Genomic DNA, 27,886 nt, shown 5'->3' with positions numbered 1-27,886 from the left:
TACCACTTCAAACTAGGTTTGGGTGTAACAACAGCCTGTTGCTGTGCTAATGCTAGGGAGATCTAAATTTAGGAATGCACTTGAGTTACAAGGCATGGTGTTACACAAGTGATACAGCCTGTCTGGAGGGGGAAGACATTGTGAGAGTCTCTTATCCACACAGACCTTCCCAGATGCTGCAAACAGTCACATTAGTGCTGACTCTGAAAGAACTTGTCTGCTCATCCATCACCTCTAAGAAGAGGAGGTAAGGAAAGTGCCAAAATACTGCCATCAATATTGTGTGTTGTGGAGAGGAATACGTAGAAGTAAAAATAACTAGTGGGGGTGAATGTCAAAAGGTTTGGAAATGGTTTGGTTCAGATAATGTGCCTAAAGTTCGGATGATTATACAAAGCTTATCTGCACTTATCAAAACCCCTGCTGTCAAGAAATCCCAGGAAAAGAGCTTTCAGGGGAGACTTGATATTGTCTGGTTTTGTGAAATATTACAACAGCCTTTCTTACCTAATGATTCTGGTCTTGGTAGAGACAAGGAAGTACACAGAGATGTACAGGGGAAAAAAAAAAGAAAAAAGAAAGCCAACCTGACTAAAACAAAAGTTAATTTAGTTTATCAGAACCTCAGAGAAAATTTCATTCAGGTTCAGCATAAGTTTTGAGTAAAAGTCTGTACTTAATTTTATGCAAACCAACTTGCACCCCTTAAACTCACATAATTTATATTTTTCAAGAGACATGATAAACCAAAAATTATATTTAAAAATAAAGCTAATTTCCTTATCTGTTAAGAACTCTTTTCTTTAAACCAGAGTGAAATCCTGGCCCTCATAAAGTCAATCAGAATTTTGCAATTTCACTCTAAATGTTAAGACTAATTATATTTTTGCTCTTTATGCTGTTCCATTCCTTTTTTGCATTTCTCTTAGCATGGAGAATAAAATTAGACTGGTCAGTTGAACTTTGAGTTCTAGTCATTTTCACACGCATTGGCAAAATGCAGTGTTGGGTTGAAACACTGAAGGGGAATTAAAAGAATCTTCATGGTAACATTGCTATTGATATTAAGTTTCATGGACACTTAGAGGTTTTTTAAATGAAATCTAAATTTGGGGTCAAATTTGACTTGAAAAGCCCCTTTAAAAAGCCATTTCTTAAATGAGTTTGTCCTTTTTGATCCAATTATTTGTTTCTGAGGGAAGTAACACTGTCTGTGTTGATCAAGTTACTGAAAAGTCCATAAAGGTCATGAAAATCCAAATCAAATTGATCTGACGTTTGCAGAACTGCTACTTTTCACATGTAAGCCTTTTTGTTTGGCTTACCTGGGCATGTCTGAGGCAAAATTAAGTACAGTAACCACTGCAAATCTTTTTTACACCGTTCTTTTTCATTTCAGTCGACCAGTACATATAATGTTTTCTTAGACTAAGCAAGTGAAGGAATAATGAGGCACAGAGGTCACTGGCGACACAGTAAAACTTGAGCTCCTGGTGAATCTGTACTGCCTGATTTTGTCTTTGAAGCTATTTTATTGTGTTCAAACCTGAATCTCAAATATTATTTGGAAGCTTTGAAGATTGCTACATGTAGACATTTGCTAGAGCTGTGGAAAGTATGCAAGTAGCACTATCACATCTGAAATTCCTGGTGCTTTCATGTGACCCACACAAGAGTTCATGATTTCCCCGTGGGGTGATTACAGACTTTCCATTTCATGGCTGTGTTGAATTAAACACAAAAACTGTTTGTTAATAACATGGGGCCATATGCTCCCCTCACTAAACAACACAGAGGGGAGCAAAAGAACACAAATACCAGTTTAATGAAGCCAGGAAGTACACGCAGGGGAAAAAGATAGGTGGCATGTTAGCCTCTGCTATGTATACAAGAACAGCCCCTTTTCTTGGACAATGGGAACTCAGGGTGTGTGGCTGGTGGGGAAAAGAGCCAGAGAGGAGCCACTGTGTGTGGCATGATCACCTGAGAAAGGGTCATAAAGTACACAGAAAATTGCTGCAGTGGCTAATGCTGATTGGGTTTGCATTCACCGGTTTGTGGCTACAACTCCTACTCAGAATGGGTAGGAGCGCACAGCCAAGTAGGTGAGGCAACATCAACAATGGTGGTGCTGTCTGCATTTGGGCAGCACAGGGGACAGGCTGGGAAGGGTATGGAATGACACCTTGGAGGGTGTATGCATCTGACCAGGAATCTCTGTGGTTTGGGAAAAGGAGATGCCTAGCCAATAGAGGAATTGTAGGTCTTGACGCCTGCTCCTTCTGAAGCAGTGCTATCCTTACCTCTGTAAGGGAATATGGCATAATTGTATCTCAAACAGCAACACATCTTTATCCAAGTAAGTTTTCCCAGTCATGGTGTTTTTACATGGAAGGGGCTGCTAATTACATGTGGCGATTTGGAAAACTAAAAAAAAAAAAATCAAAAATCCCACTTATTTGAAATACTTGGTTTGGTTTTTTAGGTAAATTTTGGTGAATGCTTATTTTTAATGTAGTTTCTCTGTTGTGCTAATTTGAACAAAAATAATGTTAAATGATTAAAATCTGCATAATGAAACCCTATGCAAATATATATGCATTTAAATCCAGTGTTCTAAAATTTAGTAGGTTCTTTCCAATGACTGGTTAATTTTTTCCTCTCATCACTAAAATAATAGAAGTGCCTCATTTCATTAGATAAAATGTCAAGGGCTTTCTGAAACAGTGAAGAGTTAGACTTTTCCTCATCATAGCTAAATCATTAGTGTTTATAGCTAAAACTTGTAATCTAAACCAATCATCTTATTGCTTTGAAACCTTGTTCATATCATCTCAAATTTTTTGCTATCTTTACAGTGGATTCAGGGAGTTACTAAAATAACTTGTTTTACATACTCTAAAAACCCCAAATGTACTTTTTAAAAAATCACATTTATTGAATAAAAGATATTTCTACAGGATATCTAGTTAAAGATTTCTAGATTATACCCAACAGATTCCTTGTGAAAGGTGGGTTAAAGCATAACACACTGCATTATGGTATTTCCAACAGAGACATTGGTCTATTTTCCTTTCACACTATCTCTTGGCCTGGAACATTTAAGATAGAGGTTATACTCATTTGCTGTCTTCTGTGCCACATAATAGAGAGGAAAATATGAACCACAACAAAAACTAGCTGATATGAGCACACATTGCATACAGTATATTGATTTGGAATGCTTTCTGTTGTATTTAAACTGTTGGTTCACTTGCATTAGAATTCACTTGTTTTAAACTTAAATGATTTCATTGTACAAAAGGGAAAAAAAAAGATGTACTGTATTATGAAATACCATGTGTCTGAAGGAAAAAAGGGTCACTGATAAATGGTGCCCAGATTCCAGCACAGAGACTTATACAAGAGAATCACACTTCCATATATCAGGGAAGATTTATCAAAGTTTGTATTGGCTTTACTAATTTAGATACCCTTGGTTATTTCCGCCAGTGTTATATTCATGAACTGAGGCTGTAAACTGTAAATTCTCCTTGAGCCAGTCAGATGCCATATGTCATATACAGCATGTTAGCTAGATGCACATTTCTAACAAAAGACAATTTAGCCTCCACCATGAGTTTCAGCATGAGATTCTGATGAGGTTCAACAAGAATAAGTGCACAGTCCTGCACTTAGGATGGAAGAATCCCATGTACTGCTACAGGCTGGGGAGCGACTGGCTAAGTGGCAGTTCTGCTGCAAAGGACCTGGGGATTACAGTGGACGAGAAGCTGGATATGAGTCAACAGTGTGTCTTTGTTGCCAAGAAGGTTAACAGCATATTGGGCTGCATTAGTAGGAGTGTTGCCAGCAGATCAATGGAAATGATCATTCCCCTCTATTTGGCGTTGGTGAGGCCACATCTGGAGTTTTGGGCCCCCCACTACAGAAATGATGTGGACAAATTGTAGAGAGTCCAGCGGAGGGCAACAAAAATGATTCGGGGGCTGGGGCACATGTCTTACGAGGAGAGCTGGGGGAACTGGGCTTATTTAGTCTGCAGAAGAGAAGAGTGAGAGGGGATTTGATAGCAGCCTTTGACTACCTGAAGGGGGATTTCAAAGAGGATGGAGCTAAGCTGTTCTCAGTGGTGACAGATGACAGAACAAGGAGCAATAGTCTCAAGTTGCAGTGGAAAAGGCCTAGGTTGGATATTAGGAAAAACTATTTCACTGGGAGGGTGGTGAAGCACTGGAATGGGTTACTAGGGAGATGGTTGAATCTCCATCCTAAGAGGTTTTTAAGGTCAGGTTTGACAAAGCCCTGGCTGGGATGATTTAGTTGGTGTTGGTCCGGCTTTGAGCAGAGGGTTGGACTAAATGACCTCCTGAGGTCTCTTCCAACCCTAATCTTCTATGATTCTATGAAATGTGATTTGTGGGAAGAAAAAAAAGCAAACTGGTGAGCAGAAACAAGAAAACCACACACAGAACAGCAGGGAACTGAACACACGTGGCAGAACTTCTAGTTCTAATGAGGAAAGTAATGCAACAGAGTTAGAGGAAGTGGGCGAAAACACAGAGACAGGAGCATATTAAGGTCAGAGCGAACAGGGCCATGGAAATTGGGCCTGTTCAAAGCACAACCAGTGCCCCTACTTTCCCTAAATAGCAATACATGGAGATGAGAGCAATGCTTCCAAATCCGTATGAAAATTCCAAAGACAATTAAAATACAGGATTTAAAAGGGGCTATGTCTCTTCATGCCATGGCTGAGGAAGCTCTTGAAATACATAACACTAGTTGAACTATGTACCTACCAAGACCTTCATATTTACTGGGTTTTTTTTAAACTTAGTGTTGTTGTTTTTTGCTCCTCATCCTTGTTTCTCCACTGCCTTTGTAAAACTGGCCTGAAACTGGCAATTTCAAAATCCCCCATTGCACTTTGGGGAGTATAATCCAGAATAGAATTAACTTTTTTAAAAGAGCCAGCCAAATCAGCAGAGTAATTATTTGGTCTTTCCCTTCCAGACTGGGTGAGCAGCCTGATCAGTTGCACCCAGAAGTTACTATCAGAGGGGATTGCAAAGCCCACCCTTGAAGAACATATAAGGGTTTGCATGTCTAGCCTTATTTCCCCCACATCTGAGACTTGCAACAATAGGTTAGATTAGAGGTGGCAGTGACAGGTGGAAATGGATGGAAATTAATACATAATGATACTTAGTAATTATCCAAAGTCCACTGAAGAAAGTGGTCAATCTTTTCTAATGGACACTGGATCTGGCTAAGACAGAGATTTTCATCTGAAAATATCAAAATACTTCACAAAGAGGTATAGCTACGTCCATTTTTTCCGATGAGGTACCTGAAGTACAGAGGTTGAGACTGGGGCGAGATCACATACTATGTCAGTGGCAGAACTGGGGACAGTACATAGATATATATACTGACCACCCCAATCTAGGGAATTCATAAACGATATTCCTTTCCATCAACTGTTGGATTGCCCCATGCCCCTCTTCTAGTTCTGTCCTTATCCTAACATTGTCATTTCAAGCTTCTTTTTATGGACACCCAGCCAGTCAGAGAGCTATAAAATTCCTCTTAGTAGCTGTTCTCTACTTGCTTTACCTGTAAAGGGTTAACAAGCCCACAGGTAAAAGGAAAGGAGTGGGCACCTGACCAAAAGAGCCACTGGGAGGGCTGGAACTTTTTAAAATTGGGAAAAAACTTCCCTTTGTCTGTGTGGGTCTCTGGGAAAGAGGGGAACAGGGAGCAGTTATGCTAGTGAGAAGCTGAAGGCCAGATATGAAAATCATCAGATCATATCTAGAACTACCTATTTAGATATGTAAGTAGATTAGGAATGTTTAGAAAGATGTGATTAGGTCTATTTCTATTTATTTCTTATTGGCTTGTGGAGTCCTCTGTGATAATCCCAAATGCTTTGGTTTTGCTTGTAACCTTTAAGCTGGACCTCAAGAAGGTTATTATTGATGTTTAAAGTTTGTAAGTGTTTTTTTTTTAAATTTAGCAAAAGCCTACGTTCGAGATGTATTTCCTTTCTTTTTGATTTTAATAAAATTTACCTTTTTTAAGAACAGGATTGGATTTTTGGTGTCCTAAGAGATTTGTGCATATGTTGTTTAATTAGCTGGTGGCAACAGCTGGTTTCCTTTGTTTTCTTTCTTAGCTCTTCCCCACGGGGGGAGGGTGTGTGTGTGTGAAATGGCTTGAGGGTATCCCACAGGGAGGAATTCCCAAATGCTCCTTCCTGGGTCCAAAGGGGTTTTTTGCACTTGGAAGGTGGCAGCATCTATCCATCCAAGGTCAGAGAGAAGCTGTAACCTTGGGAGTTTAATACAAGCCTGGAGTGGCCAGTATTAATTTTTAAAATCCTTGCAGGCCCCCACCTTCTGCACTCGAAGTGCCAGAGGGGGAATCAGCCTTGAAAGAAGTATTCCTCTACTTCTACGCTTTTTCTTTGTTGTCAACCAGTTTTTAATCCATAAAAGGGCTGTATTCCTGCTAACTGGCTAACAAATTACCTAATCTGCTTCCTGTGTGCAATTTTATCAGAAGTCCTACATTAAATAAATGATGCACTAATTCTTGTTTATGCCAACAACTTAGTTAACACTTGATTTCAAAGAATTAATTATCATTTGCAAAGGCCTCTCTGGTCTTTCCTTATCATATAACACTCATTAATTGGTTAGTGCTTGTTCAAGTGCTTTGTGCTAGTTATTCTTACTTTCACCTAGGTCAGTGGTTTATTACTCAAATATTTCCCCCCAGTTCTGGAATAAGACTTCATGGACTACAGTCCCTCTGAGCACCAATGAGCTCCTTTCTCAAACATAGATATCATACTAGTGGCAAAATATCAGTTATTTATATCAGACTTTTGTTAGTAGCTCTTCCTTCTTCATTTCCTTCAAAATTCTTGAATGAATACCATTCAGTCCTGGTGACCAGACCCTGAGCCTTAAAAAGAAATTAGTTGTGCAATTCTGTGCATACTATATATCCCCAATTTGTGTTTGCCAAATGGGTGCCTAATTTGCACTCACAGTTACTGTAATTGCATGCATAAATGATCTAATGACACACACAAATGACCAGTGAGACACATAAATGATCATTTCCATGTACAAGCTCAGTAATTGCTCATAATTTTGAAAATCAGGAACTTAATATTAATTTGATACGAGTTCATATTGTACAACAGTTATATTTAAAGATTTCCCTTATCACACAACAAATGGCGCAGTCTTTTTCCATTATGCCTTTTTTCCATTATGGTTAATTGGTGGATAACAGCATTTAGTGCTTAACACAGTAGGAACCTCTTTTTGCTGATAAGCAGGGTTCAAATGTTTTGCCTCGAGTAGGCAGGACTGCAATCTATTTATAGACTATAATGTGTCTCACAATAACCACAGATTTATACTCTTGTCAAACAAGGGAACAGTGTATTTATAGAGAAATATTCATCCAACTTCATTTGGGGCAACGAGATAACAAGTCACCTGACTATTTTTGGCCAATTATTTTGACTGCAACTAATCATAAGGTTACAAATATCTGTCTAATCAAGTTTAACTCTTTGTTCTAGCCATAAATTCCACAGAAACCATTCCCTAGCTTTTTATTTACTAAATTTAGGTAAATTTTAATATGATGTTGTAGTTGTTTTAAGTCATGAGGCTTCAGTCCCATCTATTTTTCTCTTACACTGTGAAATTTCTAGATAGTATAAAAGTAAATCCCCTATGAGAGATTATCAGGAAGTGCCATGGTGTGACTGAATGACTGCACAGTATTTTATGAATGCTGTTATGGTCTTGCTGCCTTGTCCGTTCTCGCATGCTATGTCAGGCAACAGAAGAGAATGACATGGAGTTTACTGGTTTCAGAGGCTTTAGACAATAATTAGAAGAGGAGACAGAGAAATGGTATAGAACCAGAAATGCAAGCTAGAGTAATATTTTCAAAGTGATTGAATATAGTCCTATTTTAATAACAGAATTAGTATCACATCAATTTTACTAACATTATTATTAGGTGAGTAAATTACAAAATGCCATGACAGAACAATTAAAGATGATCTTTTTTAGGGGGGCTGACTGTTTATCTTTTACTTACTTAGCTGATGTCTAAGTCTGTAAATTTAATAAGCATAGAGCAAGATATATTGTTCACAGCTACAATGAATTATATAGTAACATTCCTAAATAGCAATTGCTGAAATAGTAATCCACCATTGTCATTTAATAATAATGATGCTCGTGTACATTTCTGTAGCACCTTACATCCTGAAACACCCCAATGCACTTTAGAAATTTAGTCCTAATCCTGCAATCTGATTCAGGCAGGAAGATCTTGGTGCCCTCCCGTAGACCCATTGAAGTCAATGATCCTCCACACAGGTCCCTGGGTCAGTCCATGCAACTCTGATTACACGCAGTCAGAGTCTTAGGTCCCAATCCTGCAAACACTTAATCCCTGGAGTGATTTTGGTATAGAGGCTTGATCCTGCTCCATCAAAGTCAGTGGGAAAGTAGAATCAAGACCAGTGAATGAACTGATGAAGAAAAGAATCAAACTTGCCTTCAATAGCTAGTGGTGCAGGCTTCTTCCTTGGATTTTGTTCTGCAAGTAGATGAGGAGGCACTGTTTCCTTTTGTCCTGTGCATGAAGGGGTACGAGTTAAACAGTGTAGAAAATGAATCAAAACATTATTTTATGTTATTTAGCATCTGGGTCTTTAATCACCGTGTTTCCCCTCACAACGTGTATTATTCATAACTTGGGGTATAAACTGATATTTTAACAGAGTCACTAGCAGACTAATTTCTCTTCAGAACAGTTCCTATCTAAAATATTGCATTTTGCATAAAAACTGTGCATACCCAACAGGCATAATTGAAGGGAAAAGCATATCTTAACAAACACAATCTATTGAAAGAGACATTCTAAGTGTCCGAGGATGATGTCATTCTAGCTGAGTGCAATCCTATATTTTGCAATATTTACAGTTCACTTCTTCATTAGACTAAAAAAACTCAAAAGATTAATACTTTAATGAAAAGGTCACATATTCAGAACCTTGTGTCTATAGTAAAAGCATATTTTCTTATACAAAACAAATGATCCTCAATTGTTCCCTCATGTTCACTTGTTATGAAAACTGTTTGAAACACTGTTCAAAATATTATGTATTTTATTCTCAAGGAGTCGCCTTAATTAACCAACATCAGGTGGATCATGCAGTGTAAACATTATCTAGCTTTTGATCCTTACTGCCTACTGAAAAGCCTTCGCTAGCTGGTAGGCATAGGACTAAGAGTAAGTCTACTTTATTGTGTGCAGATAGTGTTCTTTCAAAGCTTTCCTCAAAACTAACTTATTTTCAACAAGCATTAACATCCAAACACAATTTTCCTCCCCTTATTATTACTTACGTTGTATCTTTTGTTTTGCAATGTTTGTTTGCAAAATGCTTTTTACCCCACTGTTGCTTTTTCCAGGTAAGTATTTCTATAGCTGTTTTTATTGTACTGGTTTATAATAATTGTGAAAACCCCTTTGGTTTTGTGTTGTGCAAAATAAATAAATATATTATAATACTTATATGGGCACATCCGCCTTCAACTAGCACACCAGGAGCCATTCATTGATAAGAGGCCCAGCCTTATGGAGGTGTAACCTTAGCACTTCCTTTTGGACAGGGTGTCTCAGGGCATTGCTAATGAGCTATAAAGTATGAATCCAGTCCAGCTCAGTAGGGATTAAAAGTTGTTTCTTCTATTGGATACTTGGTGGCCCCTTAGGAAAGATGAGTTGGGTGGGTCTCCATTCCAGCTCCCACATGACAAACTCACAGCCACTCATTGCACTAATTGATAAATTCAGAAGAGAAGCTAAGAATTGCATAGGACATGGAGGCTTTCGGTTTGTTTGCACAGTGCATTAGTGCATGCCAGCTGAGGGGTAAATTCTAGTGTGCACCAGAGTGTTACGCACTAAAAGTTCCCTAACGCATGTTGATGTAGTACCATTTCAAAGAGTACTATGTCAACGTTCACCAGGGAACTTTTAGTGTATGCTAGCAGTCAGTGCACAATATGCTGGTGCACACTAGAATTTACACCCCTATCTGGTGTGCCTTGATGCACCAGGTAGAGATGCCCTGAACTACTGCTGTTCAAGATGAAGTCCCCTCCACTGATCAGGAGTGTAGTGTGTGTGAGAAACTTGCCCTGCTGCTGACCTAAAGGTAAACAGTGGGATTTTTGCCCTAGAGTTTTCAAGTCAATGCCTTGCATCAGCACTAAATCCACACTATTCTTTAAAAAGCTGAAGTTTACAATGATATGCAAATTATTTGTAAACATGCAGTTTAGCTCAGGGGTTCCAAAACTGTGGTACATGTAACATTGATGGTACATGAATTTGATCACTTCACATCAATTTTTTAAAAAGGTGGTGTATGAACCAATAAGTTTTGGGAACCTCTAATAGCACATCAAATAGCATAAAATGTTACACACAGAGCTGCCCAAAATTTGGCAGTAAGGCCTGAACCATTAAAACAAATGTTGAAATCTCAGGTTTCATCAAGAATGCTGTAATTTTAGCAAAAAAACAACAAGAGGATTATTAAAGCTCATACATAGAATCACTTTAGTTTCATGTCAGTGAATTAAGGAAGGGCAAATTTTAGGAATTCGGATGTTATCAACAGTTTTCCAAACCTCATGGGTCTAATAATCAGGCTTGAAATCAGCAGGAAGAAAGCTAATAAGATGCTTAGTACATCCTGTTTCCAGCCAGGTCAGAAATACCATGAGAATAGCATCTCTTAGTACAGGATTTCATTGCTTCAATGTCTAGTTCAAGGTGAAAGCTGAAAGTGTAGAGCAGTGTGAAAATTAACAAAGAATAGAGGAGGGAGGAGGAGAATCCAAATTTTTTCTACTTTCAAAAAAGTTTTGGTGCCAGTTTTGGGCTAAAGTTCAAATTAGCATTTTTTTTAATTCTAACTAGTTCACCCATCTCTAAGTGGAAAAAAGACAAATTATACAATTAGAACTAACTGCTTTTTGTGAGGGATGATAAAGGGCAGCCACTCAGAATGTTGAGTAGGTTAGTAATTAAGAAGGATAGTTGGTCATTTGGACTGCACTGTGCGCTTTCTGCACTCTAATGGAAAGTACTGCTTGGGAGAGAGTTTTAGCTCCTATGGGTCGATGTACAGGACAGCAGTGGCGGATTTAGAGTTAGTGAGGCCCTGTGCGCAGCTTCATTTTCGCTCTCCTCCCCCTGCTCAGGAACCAGCCAAGAAAAAGAACATTCTCTCTTATCTCCCCCTCTCCCCCTGTTTTTCATTCTTTTTTTCTTTCTTCATTCTCCTCCTATATTATAAGTAATAGGAAGTAAATGAAAATAAAGTGAGGTACCTTGATTGGGGGTTGGGGTGCAGGAGAGGGTGCGAGGGTCAGGCTCTGGGAGGGAGTTTGGGTGCTGGGTGTAGGTTCTGGGCTGGGGCAGGGGATTGGGGTGCAGGGGTCGGGCACTAGGAGGGAGTTTGCATGTAGGATCTGGGCTCTGGTGTGCAGGCTCTGGGAGGAAATTTGGGTGCGGGCTCTGGGCTGGGCAGCGGGTTGGGATGTGGGAGGGAGTGAGGGGTGCAGGCTCTGGGAGGAAGTTTGGGTGTGGGGTCCGGGGTCTGGGCTGGGGCAGGGGGTTGGGAGGGGGGTGGGGGAAGGGGTGCAGGCTCTGGGTGGAAGTTTGGCTGCAGTTCCTGGCCAATGGGAACTGCAGAGTTGGAGCTTAGGGCGGGGGCAATGCACAGACACCCACCCAGGGGCCGCAGGAATATGCCGGCCACTTCTGGGAGCAGCACGGAGGGAGGGAGGCAGCACGGGCAGGGAACCTCCTTAGCCAGGCTGTGCTGCTGCTGGCATGTCTCTGCACGTCCCTTGGGGGGAGAGGGCAGTGGGTCTCTGTGTGCTGCCTGGGGCGGGGTAGTGCATGGAGCTGCCTTCCCCCCGCCAGGGGCACGCAGAGATGTGCCAGCAGCCAGCTGCTTTCGGGAGTGGCATGCGGCCACTGGCCAGGGAATTCAGGCAGCCTGCTGGCCTGAGCCCTGCTGCACCGCTGGCCGGGACTGAGGGGCAGGTTGTCAGATGAGATTTGTCCTGCATTTTCGGGAGCCCCCTTTCATTGGGGGCCCCATGCCACCGCACTGTTTGTTTCATGGTAAATCCACCTCTGTGGGACAGTCCTATTACTTCACTGTTCCTTGTTTTACCAAAAGTTCTAATGACTGCACCAATGTTAGTTAGTATAATCCCAATGTTATACCATTTACCACTAATGACTTGTCAAGTTCTTTTTTATAGTTTTACACAAGTTTTAAGCAAATCAATTATTAAAATTGACCACCTGACCTACGTATGAGGATATTTAAAACACCAAAGCTTCAACTCCACAGATCAAAAAGTCTCCCTTAGGCCAGAATGTTTGTTCTGAGCAGGTTTCCATATATCCTGATAAAAAGCTACTTTAATGTTTCCATGTGATATTAAATGTCTATTCACTTTGATGAGAAGGCAAACGACAGTAGCCAAATAAATATTTCATCCATTCTTTTGATGAAATATGTTAAAGAGAAATCTAAGTCAAATTCCTTCTTTTCTCTCTCTCTTTTTTTATCCTTTTTTTACAAGTCATAAAACAGAAATTATTTTGCTACTGCATAGAGAACTCAGAAACAGCAATGCAGAATTGGTCATATCCGATTAGACCATCCAGCCTCCTGATTTCAGCAGTGGCTAGAACTGGACAACAATTCATGCTGTAAATGAGGGGAAGGCAGGTTTTTTTTTTTTTTTAAACTGACCACTGGAGGTGATCAGATTAGCTCATGAAGTAGCAGAATTTATCAAATCTTTAACAACCATTGCTATTGGTTATACAATTATCTATCCCCTTTTTTAAATGCAGCCACAGCCCTGAATTTGAACTTGTATGGCAGTGAATTTTAAAAGATGATTAGAAGTGTAAGAACATTTTATATTTTGTTTTAAATATGTTAACTACTATATTCATTTCAAAGGAGCCCTTTTTATTCTACTAGGGGAGAGGGCAAAATGGAAGGGCTGGCTAATTTATTTTTTGTATTCAGGGCCTGCTTTTCCTAAGAGTCAGACATGCAATCACATGCACAAAAATGTGTGCACATTTGCATGCCCAATTTGCAAATGTGCTTATCATGATCGTATCCACAAATGGCTAGTTAGACGGGGAGCTAGCCATTTGTACACAAATATCTGACTTGTACATAAAATCACAGCTATTGAACTTATTTTTCTGCATTTAACTTTTTTTAAAAAATCATTTTGTTAAGGACCAGTTAAAATTGGTGGAAACCAGAGTAGGGTGAAGGGTTCTAACTTTCTGCATGCAGCAGAGTTCCTGTAAACTCACATAAAACTCACCTATCAGAAACATTGTTATTTAGCAAGAACATCAAGACATTAGAATAGCCTTCTCCACTGACTGAAAGGAAGAAATACTGCTGCAAATGTAATTAGAGATATCAAGATGCTAACATGGGTAGATCAGTCAGATTAAGCTGAGTTCTGTATTCTGCACCTCAATCACCCACTTTATCAACGTTTATAAATACTTTTAAGGTAAAAGAGGATAAAAAAAGATATCTGGTGATTGGATTTATGACTATTTCTAATTTTAAATAATACAAGACATACTTTAATTATACTAATTTCCTTAATCTAGAGAACAGCTTTCTAGATATGTGAAACATTTCATGTCCAGAGCAATGATGCTGAACTTTAGTAGCAAAATTTGTTTTTTGCCTACCCCTATTCTTGTGTGAAGCCAGTCCCTTTCCATCACAGGGGCCCTAACTGGCACAGAGTGCAGCCTCCAGAAGTACTACCTAATTCAAAATATAATTAACCAAAGAAACCATTCTCCTAAGGACAGGCAACAACAGACAGTATTGCTAGAGAATCCATCACTCCCAAAAGCTGACACTGGCATCAATAATGCCACAAGTAAAGCAGCATTGAAAAACACCTCTCCTACTCCTGCCCTGCCATCTCTCTCTCTCACACTCAGACAAATGCTTGGCTGAACAGATGCAAACTTGCAGTGTGCCCCTACAGGTCACCAAATCAGGGCTTTGGCACAAAATAACTTTAAAAGCCTGGTAAAAAGTTTTTAAATATAACTGTGTTTTGCCCACTGGGGACATTTTACATTTAACATCATGGAAACAGGTGATTCAGTTTAACTAACATAAGCATTCACCTCGTACCGTCACGCATTGTTGGAGCAAAATTCACAACAAATGTTTGCCGATGGTTGAAATTAGACATGCTATAACACACATTCTTTGAGAGCAATGAAATCTTTATGGAATCCTGCTGTTCTCACTGGATTTCTAGTTTTGACACGCAAGTTTCTTAAATGTAAAGTCAGCCTCTCTTCATAAGGCTAGTATTTTCTCCTTGAACATTAGAAGTGTCACTGTTCTGAGGAATGGTTTCTTTGTTCAGCACATGTGTGCATTGGGAAGAGTGACTGGGGCAATCTGGATCAGCCTTAGGAAAGTACAAGCAAGTAGGAGTCTCTAAAAGTATGTAATTACTTAGAAAATCATATATATCTATAGATTTGGGGGAAGGAGGGGACAGGAGGGAGGGGAGCCAATGAAACAAAATAAGAGGTCCACCAAATAGCCATACTTCTGTTAACAGGCAAGGCTTTAACTGGCACTGAAATTACACTAAAAAGAAAATGCAACAGTTTACATCACATTTTTAATGAGTGGCCATAATACACCATGAGCTTGATTTTGCACAATGTTGCATGGAATGACAGCACTGTAAAACTGGAGTGATGGGTTAGAGAATGAAGTCCTGTATTTATGGCTGACTCCTCAGAGATGCTGAGCACATATGACCCCCTCTTGCAACCATTAGGAGTCCAATTTTTCAATACCACTCAGGACCGGGCTCTTAATTAAATAGGTAATTGCCCAACAGCCAGTGAGCCTCTAATGTAATATGAGGTCAATGTTTCTGGAGGATAAACACTGTCATAGGCTCAGCAATTATCAGCAGTAATATAATTAATACTTTAAATTTCATAATGTTTCATTGGCTATCTACCAAACAGAACTATTATGATGTGTCAAAAGAGTGATTATACGTTCAATATCAAATCTAAATGTTCAATATATTCCACTTTAGTTTAAAATTCTTTAAAACACCACACTCAGCTTTGGGACTCTGGATAGAGTCCAGCAGATATCTTTTACTTAAAGCATGCTACCAAGATTTAAAAAAAAAATGCTAATATAAATAATATAACAGCCTTGGGAGGTCATCCATCTATTAAGCTAAAAACAAAGGGCAGTGGGTTAACAGTGATGGTATGGAAAAGACGTGTGCAGTTTTGGAAATGTGATATGCTGAATGCTTTTTAGGGGAGGGGAAAACCTCAGTGATCATCTCCTTTATAGTCACTTCACAATATGCTGGGAGTAGAAAGGAGTAGCAACACAGCCAGCTTCTAGTTTTGATATTGTACAATTTTTGTTTTCAAATATGTTTTTAATGCAAGCATACTGAATTCTGTTAAACAGAAATACTTCCTTGGAAAACCCCCGCCCACCACCACCACCACCATGCTGCAATCAGTCAACTGGAATCTGAATGGGCATAAGTTTCCACCATCCCAGAGATCTCACTTGGCCTTTATGTGCACAATAGATGGTCCACGTCAATGCACTATCCTTTCACCTAGCCACAAATACTGATTAAAGTTACAATTGGGAATTAGTTTGGTGGTTTCATCCTACTCTCCAATGGACATTTATCCCACACAGTTTGGCAGACTCTGCAAAGGCAAGGTTCAGGGTATTTAAGCAAGACAGACTTAAGATGCATTGGCAGAGCTTCAGATGAACCTTTCACCAGGCCTGCCTTTAGCTAGTGCCATCAGTCATGACCATAAAAATATCTAATCAGTACAGCATTGTGCAGCTAAATCTCCTTAGGTCAGTATATTCTTAGAGCTATTTTTTTCCTGAGGTTTTTACCACCGAGCTTCCAAAGTGCTTCCTTGGCTCAAATCAAATTTTGTGAAAGCTGTAGGAGGTTTTGCTGTTCAAAAGAGTGCAGAATTCTGAGGAGGGCTTTTGTCAAGATATCTGAGTATCAAATTATACGTCTTTCCTTGACCTTAAAAAAAAATAAGGCCAAACTGCTGAGAGACGTACACATTTTAGCATCTTGTGGGCCCAGTTCTGTCTCCATTACTCAAGCTGAATATGACTGTTCCACAAATAACTCTTTTGTACTGATTTCAACCTAGCTACTTACCAAGTAAGGTATTACTCAGCATGAGTCAGGGTAACAGAACTGGTCCTATATGAGGATTTTGATACAGACATCCGGGAAAAGGTTCTCGGAAATTGACTAACAAGGTCAAGGTATCACTTTTAAAGGAAAAGTACACATGTTTCTGTGACAGGTGTTGCATTGGGTTAGCATCTCACTTGTTGAGATATTGTATTGCAATCCTCATTCATAGCACACAAGTTACAATTAATTTGGTTGTCTTATCCCAGTTACCATATCACAAAACCATTGCACAATTTAGCAGGTCTTAGGAGAGAGTCTTACAAATTATGTTTAGCAATGCATTTGCAGTTAGATCTTGGAGAAATGAAAAACATGGAAAATGAAAACTCTGTGCTTGTACAATCACAGTCATTATGATGTGTTGGACCAAGGGGAGGAACACACAAAAACTCCCACAGTGATTGGTAAATGAAAAGTTACCTTTGCCCAGTGCAGGACGTTTGAGGATTTGGCATCATACAATGAGCCATCGTATAAAACACAAGAAATTCAGCATTTTGCACATATGCATATTTTTCATTATATGACATCTAGCACTCACTATCAGCAGTCAAATAAGTAAAGCAGAAATAACAGACAGACTTGAAATACTTGCGAGTAAAAATAAGCAGAATAGAGGAGGTTTTGCCTTGCTATGCTGAGGTACAATATACATCAACTGATGTCATGCAAAATCACCTCCCTAACAATTAATGGGTGGTTTGCATTTGAGTTTGCCTTCCACATATTATTAGTTAATAACATAATTCATTAGTCCAGTCACAACTCAGAAACAGCTTAATGCTAAACAGATGCACCAAATCCAGTATTACCCCAGGAACTCTTAAGCCTTACCTCACCCTGAAGAAAGAGTTTGTCTACAAATTTCTGATGGACAATGACAGCCTGGCACTATCAAAGCCAAGTGATGTACACCAAATTCTGACTGGTACCGCCAAACAATGGAGGAATATTTAGTGGTAATAAGCAACATTTGCTCAAATCACAAGAAGTTAATTTGAATCCATATGATTCTGATTATGTCAAGAATTTCTATTTTTAAAACTGTTCACACAGTTTATACATCTCTGACCAAGTTTAGTTGCCAGAAGCAAGAGAGGATTCAAAAGACAATGGCAATTATGTCACCTAGTCTGTCCATATTTTAAAACTACCCGAGAGACTGAATCTATAATCTGAATAATTTCCTGAAATTAGTATTTCAAAAATGTCAATTTTGAGTTAAATAGCAATGATCTGATTCAGTAAGCATTCTTTTGCTTCTGAAAGAGCTGGGGTTGTAGAATTATTGGAAATCATCAGGTGGCAATGTTACAGACAATCCTACAAGTTCTGTTTAAGTACAGTGTGGGAGTTAGCTTATGGAAAAAATGCTGCGGTGCTAGTTGTGACGCAGTTCTTTTTAGAAGCGATTGCAGAAGTAGAATGTGTTCTCCCTGAATCTTTCAGGCTGGAATAATTTCATACATGCATTGCAGCTGCCTACAGGATATATACCCACCTATAAAAAAGCGAAAGTTGTACTCTGAATGGTAGGGATGGTAAGGAGAAATATAAAGGCACAGAAATAGCTGTTTGAGGATATAAATGGTACTTGATTGCAACAGAGTTTATTGTAATTTCTCCGTGTGCTCCTAAACTTCCACAGAAGAGCTCTCCTATTTACAAGGGCCCATCTCTAGGGAGGATGGTTCAGTGGTTAGGGCACAGCATGGGATTCAGGAGATTGGAATTCAGTTCCTTGCTCAGCCAAACACTGACGATGTGACCTTAAGAAACTCAGTTAGCCTCTCTGTGCTTCAGTTTCCCATTGGTTAAATGGGGATAGCAGCACTTTCCTAACTCACAGCCTTGTTGCAAGGATAATGCATTAAAGATCGTGATGAGCTCAAATAATATAAAGAAGGGGGCCATGTAAGTTCCCAAGATGGAAGAAACCATTCTGAATCTTGATTTGCTTTGAACCTCTTTAATTTGGGCATGATTACCCAATAAAGTGGGAAAGTCCTCTAGATGTATTAAAGGACCTTATCTCACCACACACCTGCTACATCCTCTCACCATTTTAACATTTTCCTTTGGCTGAACATGAATTTAAACATACTTCTTGGGTGTGACCATTACTACACTTCATCTAAATAAATGAATACCAGTACTGGAAATATGGCCTCATTCTTTGGCCCTACCCAAAAACATTATGTGGTGTCAAAATATTACAGGAGTAAACTCTGAGGGGCATGGATCATTTTTGCACAGTATAACTGCTGCCTAGCACCACAGTGCATATAAAAATCCCTAGCAACTACATGAATGAATAGCATTTGGAAGGACACGACACAGTTCTGCTGTCAAGCATAAGTCAAACAGACAAGCATTGTTTAGGTCTAATGTGATGTGTGGGTGTAAGGAACTTTTGAACTGTGCATGATGCTAACTGTGTGTAGTAATATTGAGTGTTTTACAGGAAGAGGAAGGACACTGAAGTACTGAGGAGGAGGACAGCATTTGGTGAAGAAGATGAAATTAAACTTGACATTTTTTGGATAGGTATCAAGCTGTAGTGACTTTCATTTCAAGAGGCTGATGTAAGTATGTGTGCTAGAGAATAGCTGGGCATCTATTAAAATGTGAATGGAAGGGGGAGTGGGCGACAGATAGCAAACAATAATAAAGCCTACAGGACAGATGTAGGAGGAAAAGACCTTTACAACAAAGACAAAGGCGACAGAAGACAAGGCAGTGAAAGAATGTGTTACCTGGGCAGAGTAATTTTTCTAACTCATTTTCTTTGGCTAGCACGTGACCACAGGATAAGAGGGGAGGAATTTCTGTACAAAGAGAAAATGTTTTAAGAAGAACAAAAGATGACATTTGGTTTGGCAAAACCATATGTCAGATTCTTTTTTCAGGATTTCCCCCCTTCAATGAACCCCTTGGGTTAACCCCATGTACTATACCTCTCCCTTTTTTTTTTTTTTTTTTTGTGAACAGAGACCATATTCTGGGCTGTTCCTTCTGGGCCTGATCCTACACCACCAAGAAAAATGTAAGCCTTGCCATTGACTTAAACAGGTAAAGAATCAGGCTCTTTATGCAGTAATGAAAATATAGGATGTGCCTGTGTAAACTGAGGCTATGAACAAGGCCAAAGGGAAATTATAAGCAGGTAGCTGTGCAGTCTACATTTTTCATGCTGCCCCACAATAGTCTGGCTTTGGAAGACATGCTATAAAGGTAAATTTGCCTAGATCCTAGCAATCTTCCTCCCTATTCAACTTGAGGGAGACCTTGTGTCATCAGGAAGCTGAACTTCCTTAAGTCAATTTCAGCATGAAGTTGCAAAGTTTATGGATTGGATTTGTCATGACTCACCTATATTTTTGAGGCAAGATTTGCCTGTATTTTTTTCTCAGTTTCTGGATACATTTCTTCTCTCTGCATTATTCTTCTAGAGAACGATCTAAATTCTGTAATTTTCCATACACTTTTTCCCCCACAAATTCCCAATGACTAATATTCTTCAGAGAATACTGTATGGCTATACATGTATGTAACCCACTGGTGAGTGTGTCTTATGTGCCCCTCTATATTGATCCACAGAGGATATAAGTTGAAAATGTTTTAAGAAACACAAAAGATGATATTTGGTTTGGCAAAACCATATATCAGATTCTTTTTTCAGGATTCCCCCCCTTCAATAAACTCCTTGGTTCACCTATGGCGCTTTAGCAGCTCATAGAAGTCCCCAGTTCAATTTCTAGTGCACTGGCCAAGATGGCAGCTGTCACAAACATACACAAAACGTAGTTGTGAAATGGTGTAGGTTGTTACATGCTAACATACCTACCACAAAACAAGGACGTAAAAAGTTAACCTTCCTGAATGTATATATGTCCTCTGCCCACAAGCACATACCTTATAACTATCAAAATTGATTTAACAACCTGTGGGCAGATGCTTCCAATGGGTGGGGTTTTTATGGACGAGTTCTCCAAAACACTTCCTACTTCTTACCAGCATCATCTCAACTTCAGTTAGCTGCTCTTAATTTAATTATTGACCTCAGAAAGCCATTCAGAAAGCATGAATATGATCTAAAGTCCACAGAGCCAGAGCCAGGAAGATCACTTCTCTCAGCAATCCTAGATGCCACTATGGGCCTTTGAGACCAATGGCAGTTGGTGTAAATTAGAGCAACCCTCAGACTGCTCTCATTCACACAAAGTGACCAGCCTGGTATACAGCCATTTCAGAATTGCTTACATGAGCACAGCCACTATCTAGACCACTCACTATAAAGCCAATACATCAGAGCGAATCCAAAATAGCTGAAAAATTAAAAGGGTTAGAAATAGCAAGAAAAATTAAAAGGTTTAGAAACAAAGGTGGACTACTCTAAGATGTACATTGATGTTTCAATTAAAGACAATATGTTCCTTCATAGAAAAGTTGAATTATTAAGATTTTTTTCTAAGATAAATAACATGCAGATGCTGGGTTTTCCTGATGATTTCTGAGGGGGAAGTTTGGTATAAATATATTACATTCAAAGAACTGTGTTAAAAGAATATGGTTATGGTTGCAAAGTCAATAATTCAAAAGTTAGTAAATGTCAGAATTAAGGTTGCCTGTGCAACTTTACTTCAGCCCCCTTGGGGGGTATACATTATCATACAGTCTTTCATGTTCACAAATTATTTTTTCCACAAAACCCCTGCTTCGTTCAGTGCATAGGACATAGTGTTCACTTCCTGAGCAGCTAGTCAATATTTTGTTTTATCCTCATATTTCAATGTGTGGCCCCAACCCTTACTGAATACTATTCAAACCCTGCTATGAACACAAAATTATTAATTTCCTCGTGGGCTTTTCCATGGCGCTCCTCACTTTAGTATCTGAATGCTTCACAAACATAAATTTATTTATTTTCACAACACCCCAGTGAGATGAGAGGATGGGATTATCCTCAATTTACAGATAAGGAGCCGATGCACAGAGAGAGAATAAGGTCAAAAGTATCCACTAATTTCGGGGCAGGGGAGGCAATTTGGGACACCTAAGACCTGTTTTTTCAGATTACAGTAACTCCTCACTTAACGTTGTAGTTATGTTCCTGAAAAATGCGACTTTAAGCAAAACGATGTTAAACAAATCCAATTTCCCCATAAGAATTAATGTAAATGGGGGGGGGGTTAGGTTCCAGGGAAATTTTTTTCACCAGACAAAAAACTATATATTATATAGATATACACACAGTATACATTTTAAACAAACAATTTAATACTGTTCACAACGATGATGATTGTGAAGCTTGGTTGAGGTGGTGAAGTTAGAGGATGGAAGAAGGAGGGATATTTCCCAGGGAATGGCTTGCTGCTAAATGATGAACTAGCACTTGGCTGAACTCTCAAGGGTTAACACATTGTTGTTAATGTAGCCTCTCACACAAGGCAGCATGAACACGAGGGAGGGGAGACAGCATAGCAGATAGAGACAGACACACACCGTGTGTGGGAGAGAGAGAGAGAGAGATGCGCACTGCCCCTTTAAGTAAGCTGAACCACTCTTAAATGCATTGCCTTTTTAAGTGGATCAGGAAGTTGAGACAGCAGCTGCTGCCCCAAGTTCTCTCAGTCTCTCTCCCTCCGTGTCCCCTCCCTGCTCTATATGGAGAAGGGGTAAGTGGGGTGCAGGAGCAGGGGGGAAGGGGACACCCAGACATTATCCCCACTCCTTCCCCCCCTGCACAGCAAGCAGGAGTCTCTGGGAGCAGCTCCAAGGCAGACGGCAGGAGCGGCACATGACAGTGGGGAGTGGGACAGCTGAACTGCCGATTGCTAGCCTGCTGGGCGGTTGCAGCACAGAGAACGTAGGGGAACGGGGAGCTGATAGGGGGAGCCAATGGGGGGCTGCTGGTCCACCCTGGTACAAATCCCCACCAGCTAGCTGCAACGGGCTGCTCTTCCTGCAAGCAGTGGACAAAGCAGGCGGCTGCCAAATGACGTTAGAAGGAAGCATTGCACAACTTTAAACGAGCATGTTCCCTAATTGATCAGCAATGTAACAATTAAAAAAACATTAACCGGGACGCCTTTAAGTGAGGAGTTACTGTACTTAGCATTATATAGCACTGTATATACTGAAGCAGAGCTCCCATTGACTTCAGTTGCAATTGAGAGTGCTTAACACTTCTGCAAATCAGATCCCAGGAAGGTCTCAAGTCAGCCACCCAAAAAACGAGGAGCAGACAATTAGTGATCATCTGTGAAAAGAATGGCTTAAGTGACTTGCTTAGCATTACATAGAAACTCTGTGGCAGAGGCAGAGACAGAATTGAGTTTTCCAGGGTAGTATTCAGCTATCTTAATCATCCATTCTCTTCCTGCAATTCTCTGCCTCATTCATCACACACCTTCCAACCCTTTAGTTATGGGCAGGCCTAGACCCACCTGTCCTGGTACTCCTAATAGTACACACCTTCCAATTTCCAACAAATGAAGCAGGAATCAACAGGCAACAGCCTCCTTTACTACATTACTACATCCCCAGAGTAGATGAATACAGTGCACAGAATGAGGCAGGGCTCCTATGGAAATATTAGTATGTGAGCATGTAATTACAGACTATCATAATGCATACACATAAGGGGTCAAATTAAAGTATTACAGACAACCATAATTCTGGCATTTTCTAATATTAGACTGTTTGACTTAATAAACTTAATGCTCTTCTAATTTTTTTGTATGTAATTTCCGAGGTTTTAAAAAAGCATCCACCTCCCTCCCCCCGAAATTCCATCATGTAGCTTCGTATTGACATCCATAAGGTTCATTGGCCGGTTTGGAACCTTTAGCTCCATCACATGGACCTCTGCCGGTTGAGCTAACAGAGTACCTGATAACAGTAGTAGGCCAAGTACTAGAGGAGGACAATACACATACTTTCACAGGCATTTGCTGTGAAGAGGCATGGTGAGACTCAGAAATTGTGAGTTCCATTCCAGGGTCTAGAAGGGAGTGTGCATAATGGATGCAGATTCTTTTACCAGTTTTCCCTAAACTGGATCTCTGTGGCCCATCCCATCCAACTTGTCCCAGTCCTGTCTCTTTCCCACCTCTGGCTCCTTGTTCCAGTCCCATTCTCCATGTCTACCCGTTCCTAGTCTCCATGACTTAGGCTACACCTCCCAGTCCCCATCTTCTTGCCCAGCCAGTTTCCCCTCTCTGGGCTTGTTGTCTGAGTCCCAATCTCCCACCCAACTCCTAGTCTCACCCTCTCTACACCTGGCCCCAATCTCCTTGCCCAGCCATACCCAATTCTTTCTACTCCCTACTGAACTCCTTGTCCCCAGTCTTCCTGCCCACCCAGGCCCAGTTCCCACTTCCCGTTCAATCTGCCTCTCCCCCCACCCCACTTTGTCTCCCAGTCCCAATCTCCTTTCCCAGTTTCCTCACCCAATTTCAATCTCCCCCCACCTGTTCCCTGGCCCAATCTCCTTGCCCAGCTAGTCCCAGTTTGCCCTCCATAGCCTTACATTTTATCAAATCTCTCTCTCCTTCCCACCCCACCCCTTCACTGGTTCCTAGTCCCAGTCTCCCCCACCCCAGCTCTTCATCTGATCTCTGTTTCCATCTTCAGTCAAATGGTTCACAGTGTCCTTATATCCCGCACTGGTTCCCTGTCCCAGTCTCCTTACTCAACCAATCTGAGTTTGCCCGTCTTTGTCCCCAGTCTTAGTCTTGTCCAACCAGTCTTAGTCTCCCCCTCCAATGTCATCAGTTTCTCCTCTGCCGTACAGTTTCACTCAACTCCTTGTCCCATCAACACCTTGTCCATCTCATTCATATCAGATGGCTTCCTCCTCCATATTGCCTGGGCACCTAGGTAGGGAGTCATTGAGAGCACAGGAAAGACAGGATCCCTGCTGTGAATCTTGTGCTTGGTTTCACCCTGACCTGGAACAGCTGGGAAGAGCCCTTCTGAGCCCTTGGTTGGAATTGTGCTCAGTTGCTCTGAAAATATATATATCTATATACCTATCTCATAGAACTGGAAGGGACCTTGAAAGGTCATCAAGTCCAGTCCCCTGCCTTCACTAGCAGGACCAAGTACTGTCCCTGACAGTTTTGTATGTGTGTGTGTGTGTGTGTGCGCCCCAGATCCCTAAATGACCCCCTCAAGGATTGAATTCACAACGCTGGGTTTAGCAGGCCAATGCTCAAACCACTGAGCTATCCCTCCCCCCCAACTTGACTCAGTGGGAATGGTACTTGCACAGTCTGGTCAGCACTAGGAGCTGTGAGCAGATTGATCATGCTCAACGAGGACAGACTCTTCAGAGATTTTAGCTGCTTCTCAAACAAGTCTCTACTGAGCATGTGCAACTGTGATTTTCCAAAGGCTTATAACTTGGCCAGATTTGTGTGGGTTTTCACATGAATGGCTAAGGACACATCCCCGACACAAAGGCCTGCCAAATTGCAAGTCCTACCGCCATGCTTGGGAGCACTACAACATTTCAAAGAAAAGGCCTCAAGAATTTTTGTAACACAGGAAAAAGTAACATTTTTTTTCATTAGCCTTATTCTCAGAACTAGCTGGACCATTTTGATTGAAACTTAAAAAAAAAAAAAAATCAGCCTGAAGCAAATACTTGGCATGGAAAATTTCAGCCAACTTGCTAAAGTTTGGTACAGTTATAAGTAACTAAAAATAGGACCTTATACTGGAACATATCTGACAACTTTAAAAACTTTAATAATAGATGGTGATACCAGCCCAGCCAATAATGCCCAATTTAAATTCTATTGGTGACCGTGCTCCATTCCACAAATATCAACATTTTTGTGTTCCAAATAAGGATACTGGCAGTAAAATGCATCACAACACAACTATTGATGTTGGGTTTTTTTTTTGGCAATTTACTAATCCTGAAATATTACCAGATTTGGGATAGAAAAAGAGGTAATATTTGTTTTGAAGGGTCGTATGTTTCCTATGACCATTCTTATGTTCCTAAATTATCTACTTTAAAGACCACTCAGGTTTGTGAAAGAAATGTATGATCTTAAGTGAAATTTCTATCTTATGGTTTTACGGCCTCAATTTTGTTTCTTTGAAAACTCTGCCTGAGTGAATATGGAGAAAAATAACTTTTTAAAAAATCTGATGAAGCTACAGCTATTTTCGGTAGTCAATTAATCTGTCAAGATAATACTCAGTCATGTATTGAAGCCAAGCAATTTAGCTCATTGGTGCCCCCATTTGATTGATTTTTTAATCCATTTGAAATACTATTATTATTTGTATTAATATTTCTTGCCAGAAAGCAGTACTTAGAATGAATAACTATTTAAATTTAACAGTGACTTTACATGGCTATTGTCAAGGATTATTTAATCTCTTTAATGTAAATATACAAATTGTTTATTTCTAGGGTTTTATGGTTTCTTTGGTTTTGGTTTATATATATATATAAATCAGATAAAGCATATATCTATGCTTTATCCTTTTACCCTCCTCCTCCTCCTCCCCTTCTTTCTTAAGAAGCTGGGACTGGATGACACGATGGATCATCACTTGACAATTGCCTGTTCTGTTCATTCCCTCTGAAGCATCAGGCACTGACCACTGTCAGAAGACAGGATACTGGGCTAGATGCACCATTGGTCTGATCCAGTATGACCGTTCTTATGTTCCTAAATTATCTACTTTAAAGACCAAGATTTCTGAGGCCTTTCATATTTTGTTCACAATGTTTTGTTGTCTATGCCATTGTTAATTAATCTTACCTGAAATGTGACCCTGGATTTCAATGTTCCTTATTGGGTGATTTATCATATCATATATACATATATGATTTATTTACTAAGTTATGCTTATTTTGGTATGTATCCCACACTTACGTAAATTGTTGTAGGTCCATTGACTTCAATAGAGCTGCAACAATTTATACCAACAAAGACTTTCTCTCTCTGACTGCTAACTCATAAACAGAAAGCTCTGAACTTCTCAGAGTGAAGTATTAAAGCAAGAGATCAGTTCTCATCTATGGAAGCAGGATGTGAAAGATTCCCTGGGTAGTTGCTTCTGAAACAGTGAAAGTAATTTGGAGAATTTTGGCATCGTTACACAGCAGTGCCATGGGAGTGTTGATAGTTATGGCCTAGCGTGCTAGCATCTGGCTTGGATTCAAGATGGAATGACATAAGCAGGGAATAATGGGTGTCTGTTTTGTCTCTGTGGGACGGTGTGGGGATCATGCACTGATAATGTTCCATTAAGAGATCTATGTCATATGAGAGCCCTCCCAAGCAGACACAGCCTTTGCAGAGCATCAGAGAGAAGAACCCAGTTTAAATAGCTTCTCTAGGTTTTTGCATAATTAAAACAGAAATTTAAAGAGATAATATTTGGTTCTGACAGCTGAAATTATTGCAAGAATGGCTCATTAATAAATAACACCTAATTAGCCAGAAATTATTCAATGATTAGGCCTTAATTTTCCGTACTTCTCATGTAGGTATTTAAATTACTCTTTATTATTTCTTCCCTTTCAGACTATTTTAGAATGTGTTCAGAATTATCCCAGCAGGTTCCTAGAGGAGTAAAAGACAGCTTTGTGTCATCAAATCATCCCCAATTATGCCATCAGCAAGAGCAAATACATCAACAAGTGCTCCATCAAATCCAGCGTTCTTTGGAAATTGATTTACAGCTACCTACTTATTCAAAGAGATGAGTCTAGTGAGGCCTTTGCAAATTAGGGGCACACTATTGTTCCCTGCAAGACAAGATTTGGAAGTTCTTAATGATCATTCACATTTTCAAAATAAAAATGTGGGGAGGAAGTTTGCAGTACATTGTATAGGTCTTAGGCTCCCTCATTAACTCCTGCTCCCGGTCAGCCATCTGCCAGGCCCCACATCTGCTTTAGTCACTCTCTAATATGATGCGTGGGGGAAGTAGATAGGAATCAATATAGTATACATTTGAATAGAAGAAAAATATTGTCTCTGGCGTTCTCAATGAAACATGAAAGCCACGTAAAACTGGAGGTAGTTTCATCATGCTCAATTTCACTGACCAAGAATCAAAATAATATGGAAATTGTAGGATTTTGGTTTATTGCATGGCATCAAGTATCCCCCAGAGTAACTGCCACGGTATCAAAGATGTTATCCCAGTACAAACCCAATTTAATTAGGTGTTGAATCAGGCCCACTGCCTCTGGGCAATCACAACACACAGTAATCTTTAATTAAGTACAATCAGCACATATCAAAAAAGTTCAAAGGTTGTTAGAAGAGTCTGTTATCTGGACATCAGGCAGGAAGAGCAGAACTGGAACTCTGTAGGCCCTACAGATGGAAGTTAGAAAGCTGCCCTTATACCAGGAGCAGGCAAACTTTTTGGCCTGAGGGCTGCATTGG

General features: G+C 40.0%; 1 protein-coding gene and 1 long non-coding RNA gene across 3 annotated transcripts in view; one reads left to right on the top strand and one right to left on the bottom strand.

Moving 5' to 3' along the window:
• TRDN (triadin) overlaps positions 1-27,886 on the bottom strand; it is a gene marked incomplete in the record, with an annotated part of 278,678 nt that overhangs the window by 139,928 nt on the left and 110,864 nt on the right. Inside the window, 1 exon segment of the mRNA XM_034765753.1 lies at positions 8,602-8,679. Within this exon segment, the coding sequence (XP_034621644.1) occupies positions 8,602-8,679 (78 nt within the window).
• On the top strand, positions 62-27,319 carry LOC117874973. 2 transcript variants are annotated; one of them, XR_004645141.1, is made up of 5 exons: positions 62-247; positions 18,919-19,039; positions 19,251-19,345; positions 19,446-19,526; positions 27,014-27,319. It is a non-coding gene; the product is annotated as an uncharacterized LOC117874973 (long non-coding RNA). The 2 variants fall into 2 exon arrangements; XR_004645140.1 differs by lacking the exon at positions 19,251-19,345 and having other exon boundaries at positions 79-247.

Source organism: Trachemys scripta, chromosome 3, assembly GCF_013100865.1.
Source record: "Trachemys scripta elegans isolate TJP31775 chromosome 3, CAS_Tse_1.0, whole genome shotgun sequence".
In the NCBI taxonomy this organism is placed as follows: domain Eukaryota; kingdom Metazoa; phylum Chordata; order Testudines; family Emydidae; genus Trachemys; species Trachemys scripta.
This window is presented reverse-complemented; position numbering and strand designations above follow the sequence as displayed.